The 19,661-nt window shown below is 38.9% G+C and overlaps 1 protein-coding gene across 1 annotated transcript in view; it reads right to left on the bottom strand.

Moving 5' to 3' along the window:
- Nucleotides 1-19,661, bottom strand: part of FYB2 (FYN binding protein 2) — a 132,254-nt gene that overhangs the window by 46,867 nt on the left and 65,726 nt on the right. Inside the window, exons 5-7 of the mRNA XM_061186530.1 lie at nucleotides 11,096-11,196; nucleotides 2,893-2,927; nucleotides 572-603 (exon numbers count right to left, since the gene is read on the bottom strand). Coding sequence (XP_061042513.1) covers nucleotides 572-603; nucleotides 2,893-2,927; nucleotides 11,096-11,196 — 168 coding nt within the window. The remainder of the gene's footprint in view (nucleotides 1-571; nucleotides 604-2,892; nucleotides 2,928-11,095; nucleotides 11,197-19,661) is intronic.

Here is a 19,661-nt window from a genome sequence, read left to right as displayed (position 1 = left end):
GTGACATTAGTGCAAACGTGTGTGTGACTTACAGCAGTACTGCAGGGAAGGGACTGGTTACTCCTCTCTGAGGAGGGGAATTAGGAAGGCTTCTTACAGGAGGGGACATTTGATGGTTAGTAGAAGTTTGCCAGATCATTAAGTTGGGGTGAATGAATTAAATGAGCAAAGGCAAAGGGGCCTGAAACAGCATGGTGCATTTTGCAGACTGTCAATTCTTTGGGATCCATGTGATTGTTATATGCCTGTTTGACTGTGTCTCTCCCACTGGGGAACCCCTGAGGGTAGTGGCTAGGTCTCTGTCACTGCTCCAGCCCTAGTGGTTAGCAAATGGCCAGCATGCTGGGGACTCGGCAAGCCTCTGCTGAGTGAGTGCAGTGTGCTAGAACGAGATGAACCTGAAAGGCCGGGCAGGAACCCCGAGCACCTTTTCTGCACCAGGCACCTTGAAAGGTGCTAGGGGTGTTGAACCAGGTCAGGCACTGGAAACAGCTGGCCCATTAAGGAAAACCAGTGCAGTGCAGAGTGTCAGCAGCTGATTAATGCTTTTCCTTTTGACGATAAAACTCACCTAAGTTCTTGATGGAGAAAACTCTTCCAAGGCTGAAAGTAAAGAGAAAAACGGTCCTTTTCAGAAACCTACCCAAGTCAAACCCCAACCAGGCCTCTGTTGTTTGGTTACAGATCATTAGAGACCTGAGCGGCCAGTGAGGTCTCAGTACAGAGCAAAGGTAGACGCTGACAACAGAACGTTCCATGAACTGCTGCCAGAGTAACTGAAGATCAATCGAAAAGAAAACAGGCGTTTCTGAAGTTACGGTGTGTGCCAGCGGGAACGTGTAATTTGACTTAGAAAAATAAATTGTTCTCTGCACACTTTTCCAGGAATGCATCTGTAGAATAAAGAACTTTTAAATCTTATGAGCAAACAGGAATGTGTGATATTTGAGCAATGTTCCAGTGGGCAAAATTGGTACAGGCAAGTGTGCAAGCCATGCCAGGAATTCCCCGTTCCTGATCATGCACCGCCTGATCAAAACTCAGCTCTCACGTAATCTGGACTTGGTGCCATTAAAATTGTGTCCCAATGACCATAACATAGCTCCTCATTTAGTCAGTGGTCACATATCTGATGCCATTCCCTATCTGGATTCTAGCCAAGAACCTGAAGAGAACAGAAAATATCTAAGCATCCAAAATGCTGCTACAAAGTCCAGGCCCAAGAGCTCATATACCCTCCTTTGAGGAGAGCCTCACAGCTTTCATTCAGGTATGACTGGCTCTCATTTTCCATATAATCCTAGCAGATTGGATGGCACTGGTAGAAAGACAAGTCAGACAGACCTTGCTTTGTATCTTTGCTATATTATTTATAGGTTATTTAACCTCTCTGAGCCTTGAGTTCTCGTCTGTAAAATGGAAGCAGGGATACCAGCTCACAGGGTGACCGTGAGGATTATGAGCTGCCTTGTATGCACAAGCGCCTGTCCCCAAACAGGGACTTGGTGTGTGCTCGACCACATGAAAGACTCACTGCTGGACGCAAGAGGCTGGCAGGAGAAGGAAATAATAATTGATAGAAATAAGAAAACAACTACAGCAAACAGACCATGGTGGTTCGGTGTGAGGGCAACTGGCTCTGAACACCTACGAGGGCCCAAGAGCATCTCATAAGAAAAGCATGAACAGTGCCCACTCAGCCCCTTATGTTCCACGGGACTCCAAGTCATCAAGAAAGGGTGAAATCAGATGCCAGCCACCGAGCTCAAAAACACTGAGATGAACGTAATGCATATCTGAAGGTTGAAAGATTAAAAAAAAAAAAAAATACTTTCATGCTTTTTTATTTTGAATGGGATAAAATTTGGTCATTTGGAAAGTTCCCTGGTGCAGAGAATTTTATTATTTGCTGATATTGCCAGCTAAGTGAGGCATCTTAATGAACTGTTTCTGCTTTTGTTAATAGGAATAATAATCATTTATAGTTTTCTATCTATAAAGTGTATCACAAATGAACAATCCTTTCCAGTAAGCATTAGAACCATGAAGCAGAAAGATGAAGGACCTCAACTAAATGTACCCAGTGATAAAGGAGTAGTACCTTAACTGTCCCAGTTAAAACATTAGGTAAGTGCCTACTGTGTGCCGTGTGCTGTACTAGGTGCTCACCTACTTTGTCTGGCTTAGTTCTCTCAGCAATTCAGTGAAACAAGTATTGGCCCCTTATTTATTGAGCCTCTACTACTGCAGATGAGGTAACCCAAAGGCATATGCTTCCTGCCCTCATGGGGAACGCACCATTTTACAGAAGACACAGCTGTAGCTCAGAGAGGTAAAATGCCTGGGATAGATTCCAGCACTTCCTATTAAACTGTTTACCGGAATTTACCTCTTTTCATTCTCACAATGACTTCTGATGGGGATGCTTCTATGACCACTATTTTACATGTGAGGAAAGGGAGGTTCAAGGTCACACAGACAGGAGCCGGGATCAAAGCCCGTGATTCTGCTTGGGCCCCAAATCAACTTGCTAGCCCTGTGCCCACCAGAAGCCCAGAAAATATGCCTTCAGAAGTCTGGTCATTCTCGTGAAAGCACAGGAGCTCTTCTCTCTGAAGGGACAGTTATTAAAGGCCAGTTGGTGCTGGCCACCCTAGATAAGGGGCCAGGAATGGATTAGGACCACCTTCTCCCATCCTAACACATTTTCTGTCTCTGATCTTATAGGGCCTCAGGCTTCAGAATCTTAGCAGCTAGAGTATGGAAAAGCCCCCCAAATCAGGGGAAAACCCAAAACAAAGACCATTCCTCCCTCATGAAAGAAACTACTTCAGAATCAACTCTGCACACTTGCTTTAGTTATGAAGCTGATAAGAAGAGAAGAAACAATACCTTTCGGAGTTCTTCAATTCTGACTTCGTAAGTTGCTAAAATAAACATGAAAAAATTATTTCAAGGCAGTTTCTTATAGTACCCATTTCTTATACAGTATGCAGGATTAAAGCAATTATAGAAGGTGGCAGAGTTCAGTTTTCTCAACCTTCAGAACAATCGGTCTATGGGAGACTTGTCCACATGGTTTGGGAAATTCTCAGGTCATTGATCATGGTATCATTTCTGGGGGGATTTCTAGGATGGAATGTACAGTCAATTTGTTTCAAAAACATTTGAAACAATTTTCAGTTTCCTTTTTGTTAAGTAGATTCATACTCTACGATGAAGAGAAAGTGCTGCAATTTAGTGGTAGCAATCAGAAGGCAAACTTGAAAGGAAAGGGAAAGGAAAAAGGCCAACAAAAGTCCAAATCCCACTTCAACAAGTCAAACTCCACAGCACGCCTAAAAGTGTTTGGCTCCATGAGTGTTTTGTTTCCTTAGTACAGCTTGGAAAGAGGAGACTGACCACCAACTAAGGCTTGAATACCTTTTGATTTTTTCCAAAAGTTTCGTGGATTTTATTTAATGACGATGACAAATTTAACCATTAACAAATACAAGTAGTAGCAAGAATTTGGGTTCACAGCCTAGTCCTGCCACTTCCTGTGGAACTGCAGACAAATTACTTCATTTCTTCGAACCTCAGATTGCCCATCTGTGAAATGGGGACAACTGGAACCTGCCTTCCAGGGTTCATGGGGAGATTAAAGGAAATGATGTAAGTCACGTATACCTAGCAGAACACCAGACGTTGTATAGAAAGTGACATGTTTTTTGATAAAATTGCTAATTTAATTTTTCTTTGCTTATAAGTTATCTATAAAAGTTTTCCCCCTACTGTTAATGAATATGCATGCATAATAAACAGGACTACCCCAGTTCCTTTTCTCTTTCTTGCTGCTAAAGTCCTAAAGCTTTAGTTTACAGAACTGACCAAACAATAACATGCATTGCTTAGCCATTATTATTCTACACATAAAATCCATTAATAAAGTAAATGAAATCACAGTTTTTCTTTAGGGACTATGTGCATGTGATTGTTGACACAGGGACCTAAAATTCTGTGTGGAGGATTAATAACATGTACTTCAGCTTCGGTAACTGTACACTCTTATTTTCACCAATTTTTGAATCAACATATTTTATTCTGCTATTACGTGCTTTAAAAACATTTAAGAATACCTGCTTATAATGCAGTCTGCCTCATCCTTTTCAAGCATAAATTTATTTTCCAATTTTAAAAATGATAATCTCCTTCTCTCTCCCTCCCCCTACTTATTTACTGTTCTGTGTTTTTGAAAGAATTAACAAATCATGATCTCCTTGCTTCTACCTGCCACCTGGTGGGGAGGGAGATACTATTCTGTCCTAGAAATGGGAAAACCAAGGCTCAGAAAGGACTTATTCAATACTTGCTAAGGCTAGTAAATAAAGATAATCCACACACAATTAATAATGCACTCACAATTTGATACTGTTTTTTAGCAAAGTGGAGGTTCTCCCAACAGTAAGTATTGCCATCAAAACCTGCTCCCAACATAGGAATATAAAATACAAATATCACATCCCAGGGGGTCAGGAAAGGACTAGGAATTATAATATAACAGGAGGATGTAACCCAAAGCGTTAGAACCCTCACTTACTTTCCACAGGGAGTTATATAACTCTTTCCACTGAATAGCTTTGTCCCAGCTGGGAGAAAAAGGACAAATATCAGAAGATGGTCCTCAGCAACCCTCCAACTGCAGTATCATATCATGGTCATGTCTTCCAGCCCTCAGCTCTTTTTCCATTTACTAACTCCCTGCGTAACTTTGGAAAAGTCCCTTCACCTGTTTTATACCAGGAGGTGAGACAATTATTACTAATATTATAAAGACAATAATAAAAAATAGCTAACTTTTTAAAATGATAATCACTACTAAGACTCTGATTTACTGATGAGGAATAGACACCAGAGAAATGAAGCAACTTGCCCAGGTTCGCTCAATAGGAAATGGCTTTCAAATTTTCTTCTAGTCATGGAATCATTCATTTAAATGCAATATTACAGGAGCATAAACAGAACTTCTCTGGAAGTTATCCCCGAGGGTCTCCAGGACCCCTTAGGACAGCCCTTGGTCTTAGGAAGCACCGTCTGAAAGGCACTGGTTTAGATGAGCTCTGAGGACAATTCTGCAGAGCTTCCAGACAAGCCTAAATCCTGCTTACACATCACCAAGTTCTGTACGAAAAGGTGAAGCTTCAGAAAGGCACCTATGTCGAGCTATGCACACCTGAGGTGATGGCCTTCTGTTTTCTGGGCATTGTTTAAGGGACAGACTCACTCAAAAGTGATGGCAAAAGTCTCTTTCTCCTTCCATTCCTTTCCCCCTCATTATCTTCTTCCCAGAAAGGTAGCATTTAGATTCCTCACCATTGGCAGGCAGAGGAAGGAAGAAACCCATTTTAAGCTAATTTTTTAAATAAGATGTGAGACTTACACTGAGGCTTATTTTTTTTTTTAACCTATGGATATCCAATTGCTCCAACACCATTTGTTAAAAGGCTATCTTTCCTCCATTGAATTGCTTTACAATTTTGTAAAAATACAAAATCAGTTGGGCATATTTGTGTAGGTCTTAATTCTGGGTTCTCAATTTTGTTCTATGGTTCTATGTGTTTCTCTCTGTCAATACCACACAGTTTTGGTTACAGAAGCTATAATTCTTAACATTAGGTAGTCTGATACCTCCCACTTTTTCTTCTCCAAAACTGTTTTAAGCTATTCTAGTTTCTTTGCCTTTCCATGCACATTTTAGGATAATATCTATATCTATAAAAGAATCTTGCTGGGATTTTACTAGAAATTGCATTAGACCTGTATGTCAACTTGGGGAGAATATTTTTACTGTATTCAGTCTGCCAATCCATAAATGTGGCATAAATGTTTCTCCATTTATTTAGATTTTCTTTGATTTCATCAGCATTTTGTAGTTTTTAACATTTAACTCTTATACATGTTTTGTTAGATTTTAGTCTAAGCATTTATCTTTTTTGAGTGATTGTAAATGGTATTATATTTTTTTCATTTTTAGTGTTCAAGTGTTCATTGGTAGTATATAGAAACACAATTGATTTTTTTATGTTTATTTTGTATACTGTGACCTTGCTGAACTCATTTATCAGTTCTAGAAGGTTTTCTTTTTTTTGTAAATTCCTTGAGATACCCTACTTAGACAGTCATGTCATCTGCAAATAATGACTGTTTGTTTCTTTCTTTTTGATCTGCATTCCTTTATTTCCTTTTCTTGCCTTATTGCACCCACTAGAACTTCCAGCACTACACTGAATAGGAGTGGTGAGAGTGGACATCCTTGCCTGGTTCCCAATCTTAGGGGGAAAGTATTCAGAGTTGCATCATTAAGTATCATGCAGACTTTTTGTAAATGTTCTTATCTAGTTTAGGAAGTTCCCCTCTACTCTTATTTTTCTGAGAGTTTTTATCATGAATTGGTGTTGAATTTGTCAAACACTTTTCCTGCATTGATTGATATGGTTGTGTGATTTTTTTCTTCTTTAGCTTGTCAATATGGTGGATTTAATTGATTGATTTTTGAGTATTGAACCAACTTTACAATGAATAAACCACACTTAGTCGTGGTATATAATTATTTTTCTATCTTGATGAAATCTATTTGCTAATATTTTGTTAAGGATTTTTATGACTATACTCATGAAGGATATTGATCTGCAGTTTTCTTCTTTTGTACTGTCGTCTGGGTTTGGTATCAGGTTAATGCTAGCTTCCACTTCTATTTTTCGGAAGAGATTGTGTAGAATTGGTATTAATTTTTCTTTAAACATTTGGTAGAATTCTCCACCGAAATTATCTAGACTTAGAGATCACTTTTTTATAAGTTTTTAAATTATGCATTCAATTTTCTTAATAATTACAGGGCTATTCAAATGATTTATATTGGGTGAGTTGTGTTTTTTGGGGAATTGTTCAATATTTATCTAAGTTGTCAAAATTTACATGTATACAGTTGTGCATAATATTCACTTATCCTTTTGACATCTGCAGGGTTTGTAATGATATCTCTGTTTTGCTCTTAATATTGTTCATTTGTGTCTTCTTTGTTTCTTTGTCAGTCTTACTAGAGGTTTGTTAATTGTATTGCTCTTTTCAAAGAACACGCTTTTGATTTCATTGATTTTCTCTACTGTTTTTCTGTTTTCAAGTTTATTTAAGTTTCTTTATTGCTTCTTCCTTTATACTTGCTTTGGATTTATTTTGCTCTTCTTTTACTATGTTCTTGAGGTAGGATTTTAGATTTGAGGCTTTTCCTATTTTTCATATAAGAATTTAGGGCTACAAATTTCCCTCTCAGCATTGCTTTAGCTGTGTTCCACAATTTTGGGTATGTTGTATTTTCATTTTCATTTAGTTCAAATGTATGTTTTGATTTCCCTTGAGACTTACTTTTTGATCCACACTTAGAAGTGCTTTTTTGTTTCTGAGTGTTTGGAGAATTTACTGTTACCTTTTGGTTCTTGATTTCTAGTTTGATTATATGGTGGTCTGAAAACATACTCTTCATAATTTCAATTCTTTTAAATTTTTTAAGGTTTGTTTTATGGCCCAGAATATGGTCTATCTTGGAATATGTTTATGGGCTCTTGAAAAGTATGTGTATTCTGCTCTTGTGTGTTCTATTGATGTCAATTAGATCCTACTGGTTGATAGTGTTGTTGAATTCTACTGTATTCTTACTGATTTTTTTGTCTAGGTGTTTTGTCAATTGTTGAGAGAGCAATATTAAGGTCTCAAACTATAATAGTCTATTTGTCTATTTCTTTTTTCAGTTTTTGCTTCACATATTTTGCAGCTCTGGAATTTCATGCGTATACATTTAGGATTGCTAAGTCTTGTTATTGCTCCCAACGCAGCCTTTGCTGATACCACAGGGAGAGGGTGGCTGCCTTTACTACTGGGTGTTTGTGAAAGTCCTGACTCTCCATGAGGTCTGCTCTGACACCAACCCAACAGGGAGGGGAAGGGATGCCTTGTTATTTCTGGGTGGAGGGCTGGAGTCCATGCTCCCCATATGGTCTTCACTGGCTGTCACTGTAAGTGGAGTTTTGTTACCCTGGCAGGGATGAAAGTCCCAGCTCTCTACTTGGCCTTCTCTGAAAACACCTCAGCGGAGGGGTTGAGGTGCATCATTGTAGCTTGATGAAGGTGGATGTCCAGGCTCCCCACTCAGCATTGGCTGGTGGTGGTAGGGCCAGTTTTGTTTTGTTTTGTTTTCTGTTACATTTAGCTGGGGGAGAACAGTTGTTGTCTAGAGGCTTTCTGTCTTTCTAGGCTCCCCTTTTCCTGGTCCTTTGGTCAGAAAGAGCAGGCTTCTGTTGGAGCTGTTTTGTCTGTGCCCATTGGTGTTTCTGGGTTGGCAGCTACTTCAGCTCCAAGTCTGGGATATATGAAGCAAGAATAAAACCCAAGGAACTCACCACTTATCCTTGTTGGATCCAGAGGTCCCTAGCTGGTCTCCCTTCTTCTTGCTACCTTTTCAGAGTGTTCTAGTTTTCTTATGTTTGAATATAAAAATATACTACATATATATATATATATACACACACACACACACACACATATATATAGTGTGTATATATATAGAGTGTATATATATGTATACACTATATATATATATATATATATATATATATATATATATATTTTATATATAATATCCAGGGGTTTTAGTTGTACTTAGCAGGGGGACCAGGGAAAAGTACATCTGCTTCATCGTCTCAGAGCAGAGTTCACTTGACTTTAAATGTATTACCTTCTCAAACACACAGAACAATTACACAAAGGAGACATTATACCAATTTTGTAGATGAAGAAACTGAGGTTCATATATCATTCAACCAGTAAGTGTAAAGAGGATGAAATACATGGGAACTGTCAAACGAACAGGGACAAGTGGGGGTCAAATAGTCCACTTCCTTCCCTTTTTTTCCTGTAGGGTAATTGTATCTTGGCTCTTTAGAGAGGGACAGAGAAAGGAGTGGGGGATATAACAGAATCTTTTTGATCCCAGGCTGCAGTTCCCCAGCTTCTTCAGCCCTGGCAGCCCTCTTTCTAACTCCCACAGGATGCCATTCTGGCCTGGGAAGCTCTCACCACCCTCACCCTTCTCTCACCCTACCGCCTTCCTATTGCCCTCTGCTCGGTTACCTCTCAGTTGCATCAGTGGGTTATTTTCTGAGCCCTTTCTCTTTTTAGTCATAAACACTTGCTTCCTTAGCAGCACGGAGGGACACAAAGAATTCCTCAGTGGAAGACTGAAGAGAGGCCTGGGTTAGTGGTTCCTTCTTTGGGTATCTCAAATGATGTCCCCCACAGGCCCACCTTGGACATCTGTAGCCTGGAGAGAACAAATGCAGGCCTCTGGTCCAGCTTCCTTCCTCCCTTCTTTTCAATCCTCAGCTTCACCCTACACATGAGGGGCCTTGCATATGTCAACCCCATCCTCTCCTGCCCCCCATGAACAGATCTCTCTGCAGCCCAATGTGTCTTGAGGAGGAAGGACCTAGGGAAGAGACCCAAGCAGGATCTTAGAAAGCTACTTGTGGGAGGGCATTCTGGGGGTCTCCTGTAGTCCAGAGAGAAGGTGCAGGCTCTGACCGGAGAATCCCCTTGGCCCTGTGAGCTCTTAGCTTTGTAGAAAAACACAGTTGGAATGTAGTCCAGATGGGGCCCACAGCCCTTCTATTCAAAGTGTGGTCTGTGAACCAGCAGCATCAGGATCCCTAGGGCACTTGTTAGAAATGCAGAATCTCAGGCCCGACCCAGAGCTATGGAACCAGAATCGATGTTTTAACAAGATCCCCAGGTGATTCATGCAAACATTATAATTTGAGGAGCTGTGCCCTTAAGGCAAGGGCCTGGACACCCCAAGTATGGAGCAGCACTGCCTTCTGGGTTGATGGGGACAGGAGTTCTGCTTCTTATGGCTAGTACTTTACAAGCCAAATGGGAGAATCTAGAGTTTGCCCAGTCTAGGAGAGAATTTTTTCCAGGAGTTCTTCAACCCCTTATTTCCCAGGGGAGGGGAGGGAAATCTCCATGGGTTCTAACTGTTACCCGTGAACTTCCTAAGCGTGTGATCCCAGGCAAACAACTTCCTCTCCCAGAGCCCTGGGCTTCTTGTCTATACAATAAAGAGGTTGTAGGAGAGGATCTCTCTCTAACTCTCCTTTCAGGGAAGTCAACATTCTTGACTGAGAAGCAGCATAAAATTGTGGAAAGAGCATGGATCTTAGAGGCAGTCTGAACCGTTGCACATTACAGCCCTACTGTGTATTACTTGTGTGACCTTATGCAACTCAGTCTCTCTGATCTTCAGTTTTCTGTCTCGAAAAGTGGGTTAATACAACCTCTATATCAAAAGGGATGTACACAGAGGTCGTAACACAGAACTGTGGCCCATAGTACAGGCTCCATAAATACTAGTATTTATTCCAGCACTAATATTTATGCCTTTTGTAGAAAATTGGCTGATCCTATAGGCAGAACAAAGACATAGAAACCTGTAGAAATGCTGTGAGTCCCTGCTTCTTCATCATCTTGCCTGAAGGGGTCTCCTTTTTCACTGAAAGTTCTGAGCTTTGTCGGAAGACTTAACTCTGAACAAGTGGTCAGATCCTTTTAATGAATCCTCTGCTTCTATTCAGGCTAAACACAGGGACCTCATTTCCAGTCCCTTATCTCCCTCTCCACACACTGAGTTACCAGGGGACTTCAAGACAGACACCACAAGAAAAGAGATGACGTTCCCATGGGAGGAGAAGGAAGAAAAATGAATCGCCATATCTTGATTTTCCCTCCCACGTATCTACAAAAGGCAAAGCATCTAAGCAGATTGGTGAAGGAGAGAATAGAAGAGGGTAGAGAGAAGCCAGCACTAGGACTGGGAGATAGCCCTGATGCCCAACTGGGTTTATTTATATTTTTAAGAGACTAGACAAGGAAAAAATAAAAGGAAATGTGATAGTAAAGCAACATGGCTGTGAATTTTTAAACTTAGAGTTAGCTGGGGGAAAATACCATTTTGGACACATTTTCATTCCATACAGGGTTACAATATTAATTGGCTTAGCAGACTTACAATCAGCAATCTCTTTTGTGGTGCACAGGTTAATGGAGTTGCTGGAGTGTCTCAGACAGGAAATTGTTGCCTCATAATTATGTGGTTCTTCAAATTCAGCACTGAGAAGTGTGGAGGAAAAAAGTTACTTAAAGCAAAACATTTTTTAAACATATTTTCAAACTTTGGGTATTTTTTTCCGCGTTAGAGAAGTAATATAAGTAAGTCTGGTCCATATGGTGACCTCGACAGACGTGGAAGGCATTCCACCCCCACCTTAAATACAGAGGAATTCTGGATGAAGTATAACGATGCAAAGAATTATAACAAGAACCCATAACTAACCTAGAAATCAATAAGGTAAAAATCCCCAGGTGCCAGACATAAAGAGGAAACTTACAATTAAAGATATCAGTGAGAATTGCAGCCAAGGTACTCCATGGAAAATTGGGATCAAAGAAAGATCTCACTGATTGGGTGGCTGGGGATTTGATGGCTGGGGATTTAAGTTCAGTCTGAGCCACAGGCCTCATCTGAATGGGAAGCTGGAACTGAGCTAAAAGAATAAGGTCCAGGGTCATAAAATGCCATCCCATCTCTAAAACTAATTCTAAAAAATAACTGTGCACTCTCCCAGGGAGCAAACAGGGAAGCTTGCTATCTGACCAGGGCCACTGGAGCTCAAAGAGTCACCCACGAGAAGGCAGAAACTCTACAACCCAGCACCGAGTAGGGGTTCTAGATGCATATGATCTGTGTATTTCTGAGACACAAAGCCAAAACTGCTACTTGAAATCCACCCCTAACCTGTCTTGTAAAGGAAGTCTGAAATCGTTCTGTAAACATGCTCCCACACCCATGGCACCTATGGTTTCCAAAGGAAACAATTCCCACTCAAAACAAGTGTATAATGAAAAACTGCAAATCACACAAGGAGATGAACCACCATAGGTAGTCAGAAGATGTAACGAATGGGAGAATTAAATATTAGAATGATATGAAAGTGACATTAAAATAAGTATGTTTTAAGTGTTCAAAGAAATAACGTGAGGAATAAAAGCCATTAGGAAAAACAATAGAGTGTGAAAAAAATATAGATTTGGGGACAGGATAAGAGTTATGGAAATCATAAATATAGTTTTTTAAAATTAATTTTTAAATTAAGGTATAATTGATGTACAATATTACATAAGTTTCAGGTGTACAGCACAGTGATTCACAATTTTTAAAGGTTATATTCCATTTATAGTTATGATAAAATATTGGCTATATTCCCTGTGTTGTACTATATATCCTCATTGCTTATTTATTTTATACACAGTAGTTTGTATCTCTTAATCCCCTACCCCTATCTTGCCCCTTTCCGCTTCTCTCTCTCCACTGGTGACCACTATTTTGTTCTCTATATCTGTGAATTTACTTCTTTTTTGTTATATTCACTGGTTTTATTTTTTAGATTCCACATTGAAGTGATTACATACAGTATTTGTCTTTCTCTGCCTGACTTATCTCACTTAGCATCATACCCTCCAAGTCCATCCATGTTATTGCAAATGGCAATATTTCATTAAATATAGTTTTTGAAATAAAAATGTAGAAGTTGAAAAGTAGACTAGACACAGCAGAAGAGAGAACTGGTGAATTAGTTAGACCTGAGGAAGTCACCTAGCATGTAGCACAGAGAGATTAAGAGATGGAAAGTATTAAAAGAGAGCTCACAGTAGGGAGGATAGAATGAGAAAGTCCGATCTATATATACGAGGGATTCTAAAAGGAAAAAAGAAAGAGGATGATGAAAAGGAGCCAATATTCAAGTGATAATAGCTAAGACTTTAATATTGAAAAGGGAAATAAATCTATCTATTGAAGCAGCTTTAATAATAAATCCACAGGTATACAGTTTTTAATAAATCAGAATAAGTGAAAGAAAAAAATGTAAAAGTTGTGTGAGAGAAAAGACAGATTATCTACAAAGGAATAGCTGTCAGACTGGCAATGGTATTCTCATTAGCAACAACAGATGCTGGGGATTGTGGATATCTTAAGGCAATGAGCTAAGATAGCGGTCAATGTAAAATCCTCTCCAGATATACTATCATTCAAGGGCAAGAGAGAAACAAAGATGTTTTCAGAGTACAGATACGTGTATTTACTGCTCCCAGATCCTTGCTGAAAACATCAAATGAAACTGAACTAGTAATGAAATATCATATAAGAAACAATGGTGATCAAAGAAATTAATAAAGCTATTGGTAAATCTAAATAAATACTGACTGTAAAAAATAATTTGTAGAAGTTTAAGAATAAAATAGACTTAAAATACTAAATAATAATATGGAAGATTGTGAAAGAGGGCTATGGGAGTTATTCTCAGGTATCATTTAGGAGCAGGATAGAGATTTTGATTATCATTAGACTTGGTTAATTGTGGATGCCTTTAATTGTAATCACTAAAAAGAATAGAAATAGAATATTTAACTTCTCAACTGGTAGAAGGAAAATATTCAATGAGAAAGCTTAAATATTAAACAAGAAGGCAGAAAAGGAAAAAAATGCATGTAAGGAAATTGCATAGTAAATTTAAAACATAAAATATAATGGGAAAAAGTCCAAATCAATCAAGAGTCACAATAAATGTACATAGATTAGTCTACTCCAATAAAAATGGAGAGTATCTGACAGGACGTTGTAAAAATCTCGCTAACGCAGCTCAAAACCACCAGACAAACCAAAGCTCCCATATCAATGTATGGAGAAAGAGATGCAAAACAAACTATCCAAAAGAAAGCTTAGGTAGGTATATTAATATTAGACCATACTTTAGCATGACTGATCAAGAAAATGAGAGAAGTTACACACACGTGCATGCATACACACACATATACGCAAATCACAGATACGAAAGGGGACAAAACTAAAGTTAGTTTTAGGTTTTCAGAAATCTAAGAAAATGTTAAGATCAGCTCTCTGCCAATAAATTTGAAAATTTAGGGAAATTGGCAAATTAATAGGGAAATATAAAATTACCACAGTGACTGAAGAAGAACTAGAAAGACTGATAGGCCAATAAACCATCAAAGGGCTTGAATCAGTAGTACACACACCCGCCTCCACACTCAGGTCACCTCTCTCCTTTTCGTCTGCTAAGTAGTTTTATGAGCAAGTTTTAGCAAAGTTTCAGGGGATAGAAAAACAGAAAAGCTACCCTACTCATTTTCAGAGGATAGTGTAATTTTGATATGAAAACCACAAAATGACCAAACAATAAAATAAAAATAAAGCCCAATTTCACTTAAGAAATTTTAGCCCAAACTCACTAAATACTAAATAAATGAATTAGTCAGTATTAAAATTAACTCAGGAATAACTAAAATTTATTCCAAGACTTCAATGATGGCTCAACATCAGAAAATCTATCTGATGCAAATTATTGCAATTAATCACATTGAAACAGTAAGAGAGGAAAAAAACCCAAATTATTTTAATAGATGCAAAAAAGCATTTCACATAGATAACTCTCTTAACTAGATTAAATACTAACAAATATCACACTTAATGGCAAAGTGTAATAGACTTCAGCCAATATCTAAACTCTGTTGGGAACTCCTGAAATAGGAAAAAAAAACAAATCCATAGAAAATTGGACAAAAGGATATGATAGACATCACAGAAGAGAAAAATGGAATAGTTTATAGAAGTAAATACACAACCTTATAGTCAACAGGGAAATGGAGTGAAGACAATGAGAATTTGGTTCATATCCAACAATTCAGCAAGAATCCCCAAATTGGAAAATAACATCACATTTGGCAAGAACATGGAGAAACAGAAACTCTTTACACTGGTTTGAGAGTATGAATTGACACAGCCATTTTGCGAGACAATTTTTCAATATCTAGTAAAACTTAAGTTCCTTATTTACTATTGTTTAGCAATTCTACTTTAAGTAAATAACCTAGTGAAACTTGCTTATGTTCACCTGGAAATACGTGAGGATTACCATTGCAGTATCATTTGAAAAGGTGAAAATATAAAACAATCTAAATGTCCCTCAGTAAGAAAATACACAAATTGTGATACATTCGTATGATGAAACATATACAATATGCAATTATAATGAATAAACTAGACGTACATGCATCATCATAGATAGAATATGAAAACAGCTTTGAAAAAATTCAAGTGTCAGAAGGATAAAATGAGATGCTGTTTATACAAAACTATAAAATACTGTATCTTTAACAGATATCTGAGTTTGTAGCTGAAGAATAAGAAATACCCTAAATGGATTCACTCCAGCATTCACAGTTGGAGTTGCCTCTGGGAAGAAAGAATGAGAAATGGGACTAGGGAATGAAACAAAGGGGACTTCAACTGTATCCACAGCAAATGAAAAATCACTTCTTCACCCCAACTGTGGATAGGAGAGAGAGAAAAAAAAATCACCCATAATTCTCCCACCTTCACACTAGTGAGCTCTTTGCATTTTGGAATTCTTCCTGATTTTCCCCATATTCTTATAGTTGTTATAGACAATGAAAAGGTTGGAGTTCTCTCTTTACTTTTTTCCCTCTATTTATTTTATAAGCATATTCCACCAATTGTTTTCCCATCTATGTTTGACCACTTTGAATATTTCAGGGTTTTTTTTTCACAATCTCTGTAATATTTTAAAAGATGTATATGAGTAGTTCATTTTGCTGAAGAGGAAAAATATGAACTCTGATGCACCAGTAATTTCTCCCCTCATCATTTTGTTCCCCTCCCCCTCCATGAAATAATCCACAGAAACGTTCTTAAATTATAGACTATGCCATATATCTTATGCTCCAATGGCCTAACAATCTCAATGTGTCTACGGTAAATTAACTCTATTAATAAGAAACAATTTGCGGAAATATTGAAAGAAGATGTGTAATCAATTTCTTGGACTATTTTTGTCAGAAATGAATAAATATCTGACTTCAGATGATCTGAAAGAACTTCAAGAGAATGTAAAAAAAAAGTCATCTTTCAGATCAATTGTCTTTGTAGAGAGGCAGTCTCAGGATTAATGTTGAAAGGGAAAAAAGATATTGTACATGTATTTAAACGTCCCTTTTGGTTACCCGAGGATGTCTTTTATCTTTTTCCTGGTCCATTAAAACCAGATCTGAGATCTACCTTGATTTAATACAACATGGGTCAATATAATGAACTTGGATTGCTGGGAAGAAATAACTCTATAATTTAAATACATCTATGCTTCAATTTCATTGTTTCCACATTTATTAAAACATTCATGTCTCCAGGACTTCAGACGTTATTGGGAGGCAACACAGAATTACAGACAAACTTGGGGCTTGGGGTCAGACATTTGAATTTGAGTCCTATCTCTTCCATTTTCTAGTTTTAAAGTATTGAATAAATACCTTAAATCCCCAGTTTTCTACTCTATAAAACAGTAATAATAAAATCTACTTTAAAGGTATATTATAGATATTGAATGAAATATTTGCCCTCTGCATATAGGCATCCCACCAAAATTGGGCTAGTAATTTTATTATATTATAAAAATTACAGCATTTTTAAAAAGAAGTGTTGAGGTTTGCATTTTGGAAAGTTCCTTTTATTACTGGCATAGCATCAGTTTCTATCTTTTCTGACTTTCTTATAGAAAACCTCTAGTAATTTAAATATTACGTAATAAAACACAAATGTTTCTTAATGATATCTTCAACAATATCTATGTTCCTGGAGAAACAAGAGCTCCATAAATGCAATAGAAATGTTAAAGATGATTTACAAAAGCAGGTATTTTCTAATTGTGTTTGGACGCTTGGAAACCTATCTTCAAAATAGATTTTTGAACAACTAGGGGTCTCTCTGGCTAAAACACAGACTTGTGACCTCCCCTTGTGGTTGTTTCCACTTGCCATGTCCACCCCTGGGCTACCGCCTTCCTTTGGAGAAAATAATTCGTCAACCTCTGTATCAGACTGTACATGCTAGGGAAGCAGCTCACGCAGCTCATTCAAACATCTGCTCATTTGGGCAAACAGAGAAATTGTTCATGACAGGATTAGGTGCTATTTGTTGAGGGTTTACCACGTGTTGGGCACTGTACCTAGATTCATCCCATCCACCTCTCACTGGTCATGTGGTCTCAAACAGTTAGCTCCTCAGAGCCTTCATTTCTTCATAGGGTCATTGGCAGTTTGATGGGGGAATAACTGAGTTAACATGTGGGAAATGCCTGACAGGTACATTTCCTTTCTCATCTTCTCCTGTGCCACAGTGCATGAGGGTGAGTCGAAAAGTTTCACTGCGAGACAGTTTTGGAAAATCTAAAGAGCTTGCATTAAAGTAGAATGATTGAGACTTGAACAGCAAAACCAGTGAGGCTTTTGCATTTGTTTTATTAGGGGTGTGGACCTAAGTTGAAAAATCCAGCTTCTTCCACTTATGTCAATGGCCCACATGTTCTGGAAACAGGAAGAACACTTGTAGCTTAGCCAGCAGCTGCTCTCTGTGACATTCCACAGGTTCCTGGTGACAAGGAAGGATGAGACCATCCGATTTCCCAATTACTCAAAGTCCCAAACTGGGAAAGTTCCTGTTTCCAACAAATACTTCTTGTAAGACTACTCTCCCCATAGGCTTTTCACTTAAGAAATTCTTGAAAGAAAGAATTAACTCTTGAATCAAATAACTGATAATTAGACTTTAAAAAATGGCATCCGGGGCTTCCCTGGTGGCGCAGTGGTTGAGAGTCTGCCTGCTAATGCGGGGGACACGGGTTCGAGCCCTGGTCTGGGAGGATCCCACATGCCGCGGAGCAACTGGGCCCGTGAGCCACAACTGCTGAGCCTGGGCGTCTGGAGCCTGTGCCCCGCAACGGGAGGGGCCGCGATAGTGGGAGGCCCGCGCACCGCGATGAAGAGTGGCCCCTGCACCACGATGAAGAGTGGCCCCCGCTTGCCGCAACTAGAGAAAGCCCTCGCACAAAAACGAAGACCCAACACAGCTAAAAATAAATAAATAAATAAAGTAGCTATTAATTAAAAAAAAAAAAAGCTATGTGTACCCACTTGGAGAGGATAGTGAGAAGTAAAAAAAAAAAAAAAAAAAAATGGCATCCATTCTATCTAAAATTGATCTCAAAATGCATTCATGCCAGGTTCACAAAAATGCATGAGAAATCTTAAAGGATTTTTTTTTTCTCATAAGCTATTCCAACCTCTGTCTTCTACATATAAGATAGTGGTTAAAGATGAAGCAGTTGAGCAGAATGCTTATAAGGAGACACAGGCTATGGAAAGAGAGGTGTGGGGCTGAATCTCAGCTTTACCTGGCTGTGATCCTGGGTGGGTAATTGGACCCAAGTCACTTCTTCCTTTAACCCTCTTTTTTATGAGGATGCGGTGATGTATATTATGCTGTGCTTAGTGCAGTGTTTGGCACAAAGAGTTCACTACTTCCACTTCCACTCTTATGTTTACTACCACTTCCACCTCTACACACATCGACCACTTGGACTTCAACTTCTACAACCTCTACCACCAGTTCTCCCGCTTCTACCATTTTTACAGAACACACACACACCTCTGCATACACATCTTTGTATATCATGCCTATATTTTATGAATCATATATATGTTTATGCATATACACATGTATACACGTGTTTGTATGCAGGCCTAATTCTACTATTGCATGTTTCATAACCTTACGGATTCTACTCTGACGTCTACAACCAACAGCAACAACAAACAACATATACAAGGCCTCCAATGTCATTCAGCCCCGGGCAGTAGGTATTTCTTTGTTTCTAATTCATGAATGGATAGCCCAATTATTTCTATAAAGGGCCATAAAAGTACGACGACTGGGATGGTTAATTTTATGTGGCCACAGAGTGTCCTGATAAATATTATTTCTGACGTGTCTGTAGGGTGTTTCTGGAGGAAGTTAGCATTTGCATCAGTGGGCTCAGCAGAGCAGATTGCCCTCCCTAATGTGAGTAGGCATCATGCAGTCCACTGAGGGTCTGAATAGAACAAAAGCAGAAGGGAAGAATTCGCTCAATTTTTCCTGCCTCACTTATTGAGCTGACACATGTCAACTCATCTTCTCCTGCCTTGGACTAGGATTTATACCATTGGCTTCCCTGGTTCTCAGGCTGTTGGACTTGGAATTACACCACTGGCTTTCCTGCCTACAGATGGCAGATTATGGGACTTCTTAGCCTCAATAATTGTGTAAGCCAATTCCTCATCCTTCTTTTTTTTTTTTTTTAATTTACTTATTTATTTATTTTTGGCTGTGTTGGGTCTTCATTGCTGCGCACGGGCTTTCTCTAGTTGTGGCGAACGGGGGCTACTCTTCGCCGCAGTGCTCGGGCTTCTCATTGTGGTGGCTTCTCTTGTTGCGGAGCACAGGCTCTAGGCGTGCGGGCTTCAGTAGTTGTGGCACGCGGGCTCAGTAGTTGTGGCGCACGGGCTTAGTTGCTCCGTGGCATGTGGGATCTTCCCGGACCAGGGCTCGAACCCGTGTTCCCTGCATTGGCAGGTGGATTCTTAACCATTGCACCACCAGGGAAGTCCCT

This window comes from Eubalaena glacialis, chromosome 3 (assembly GCF_028564815.1).
Source record: "Eubalaena glacialis isolate mEubGla1 chromosome 3, mEubGla1.1.hap2.+ XY, whole genome shotgun sequence".
NCBI classification, from domain to species: Eukaryota; Metazoa; Chordata; class Mammalia; order Artiodactyla; family Balaenidae; genus Eubalaena; species Eubalaena glacialis.
Note: the sequence above shows the minus strand (reverse complement) of the source record. Positions and strands in the feature narration are given on the sequence as shown.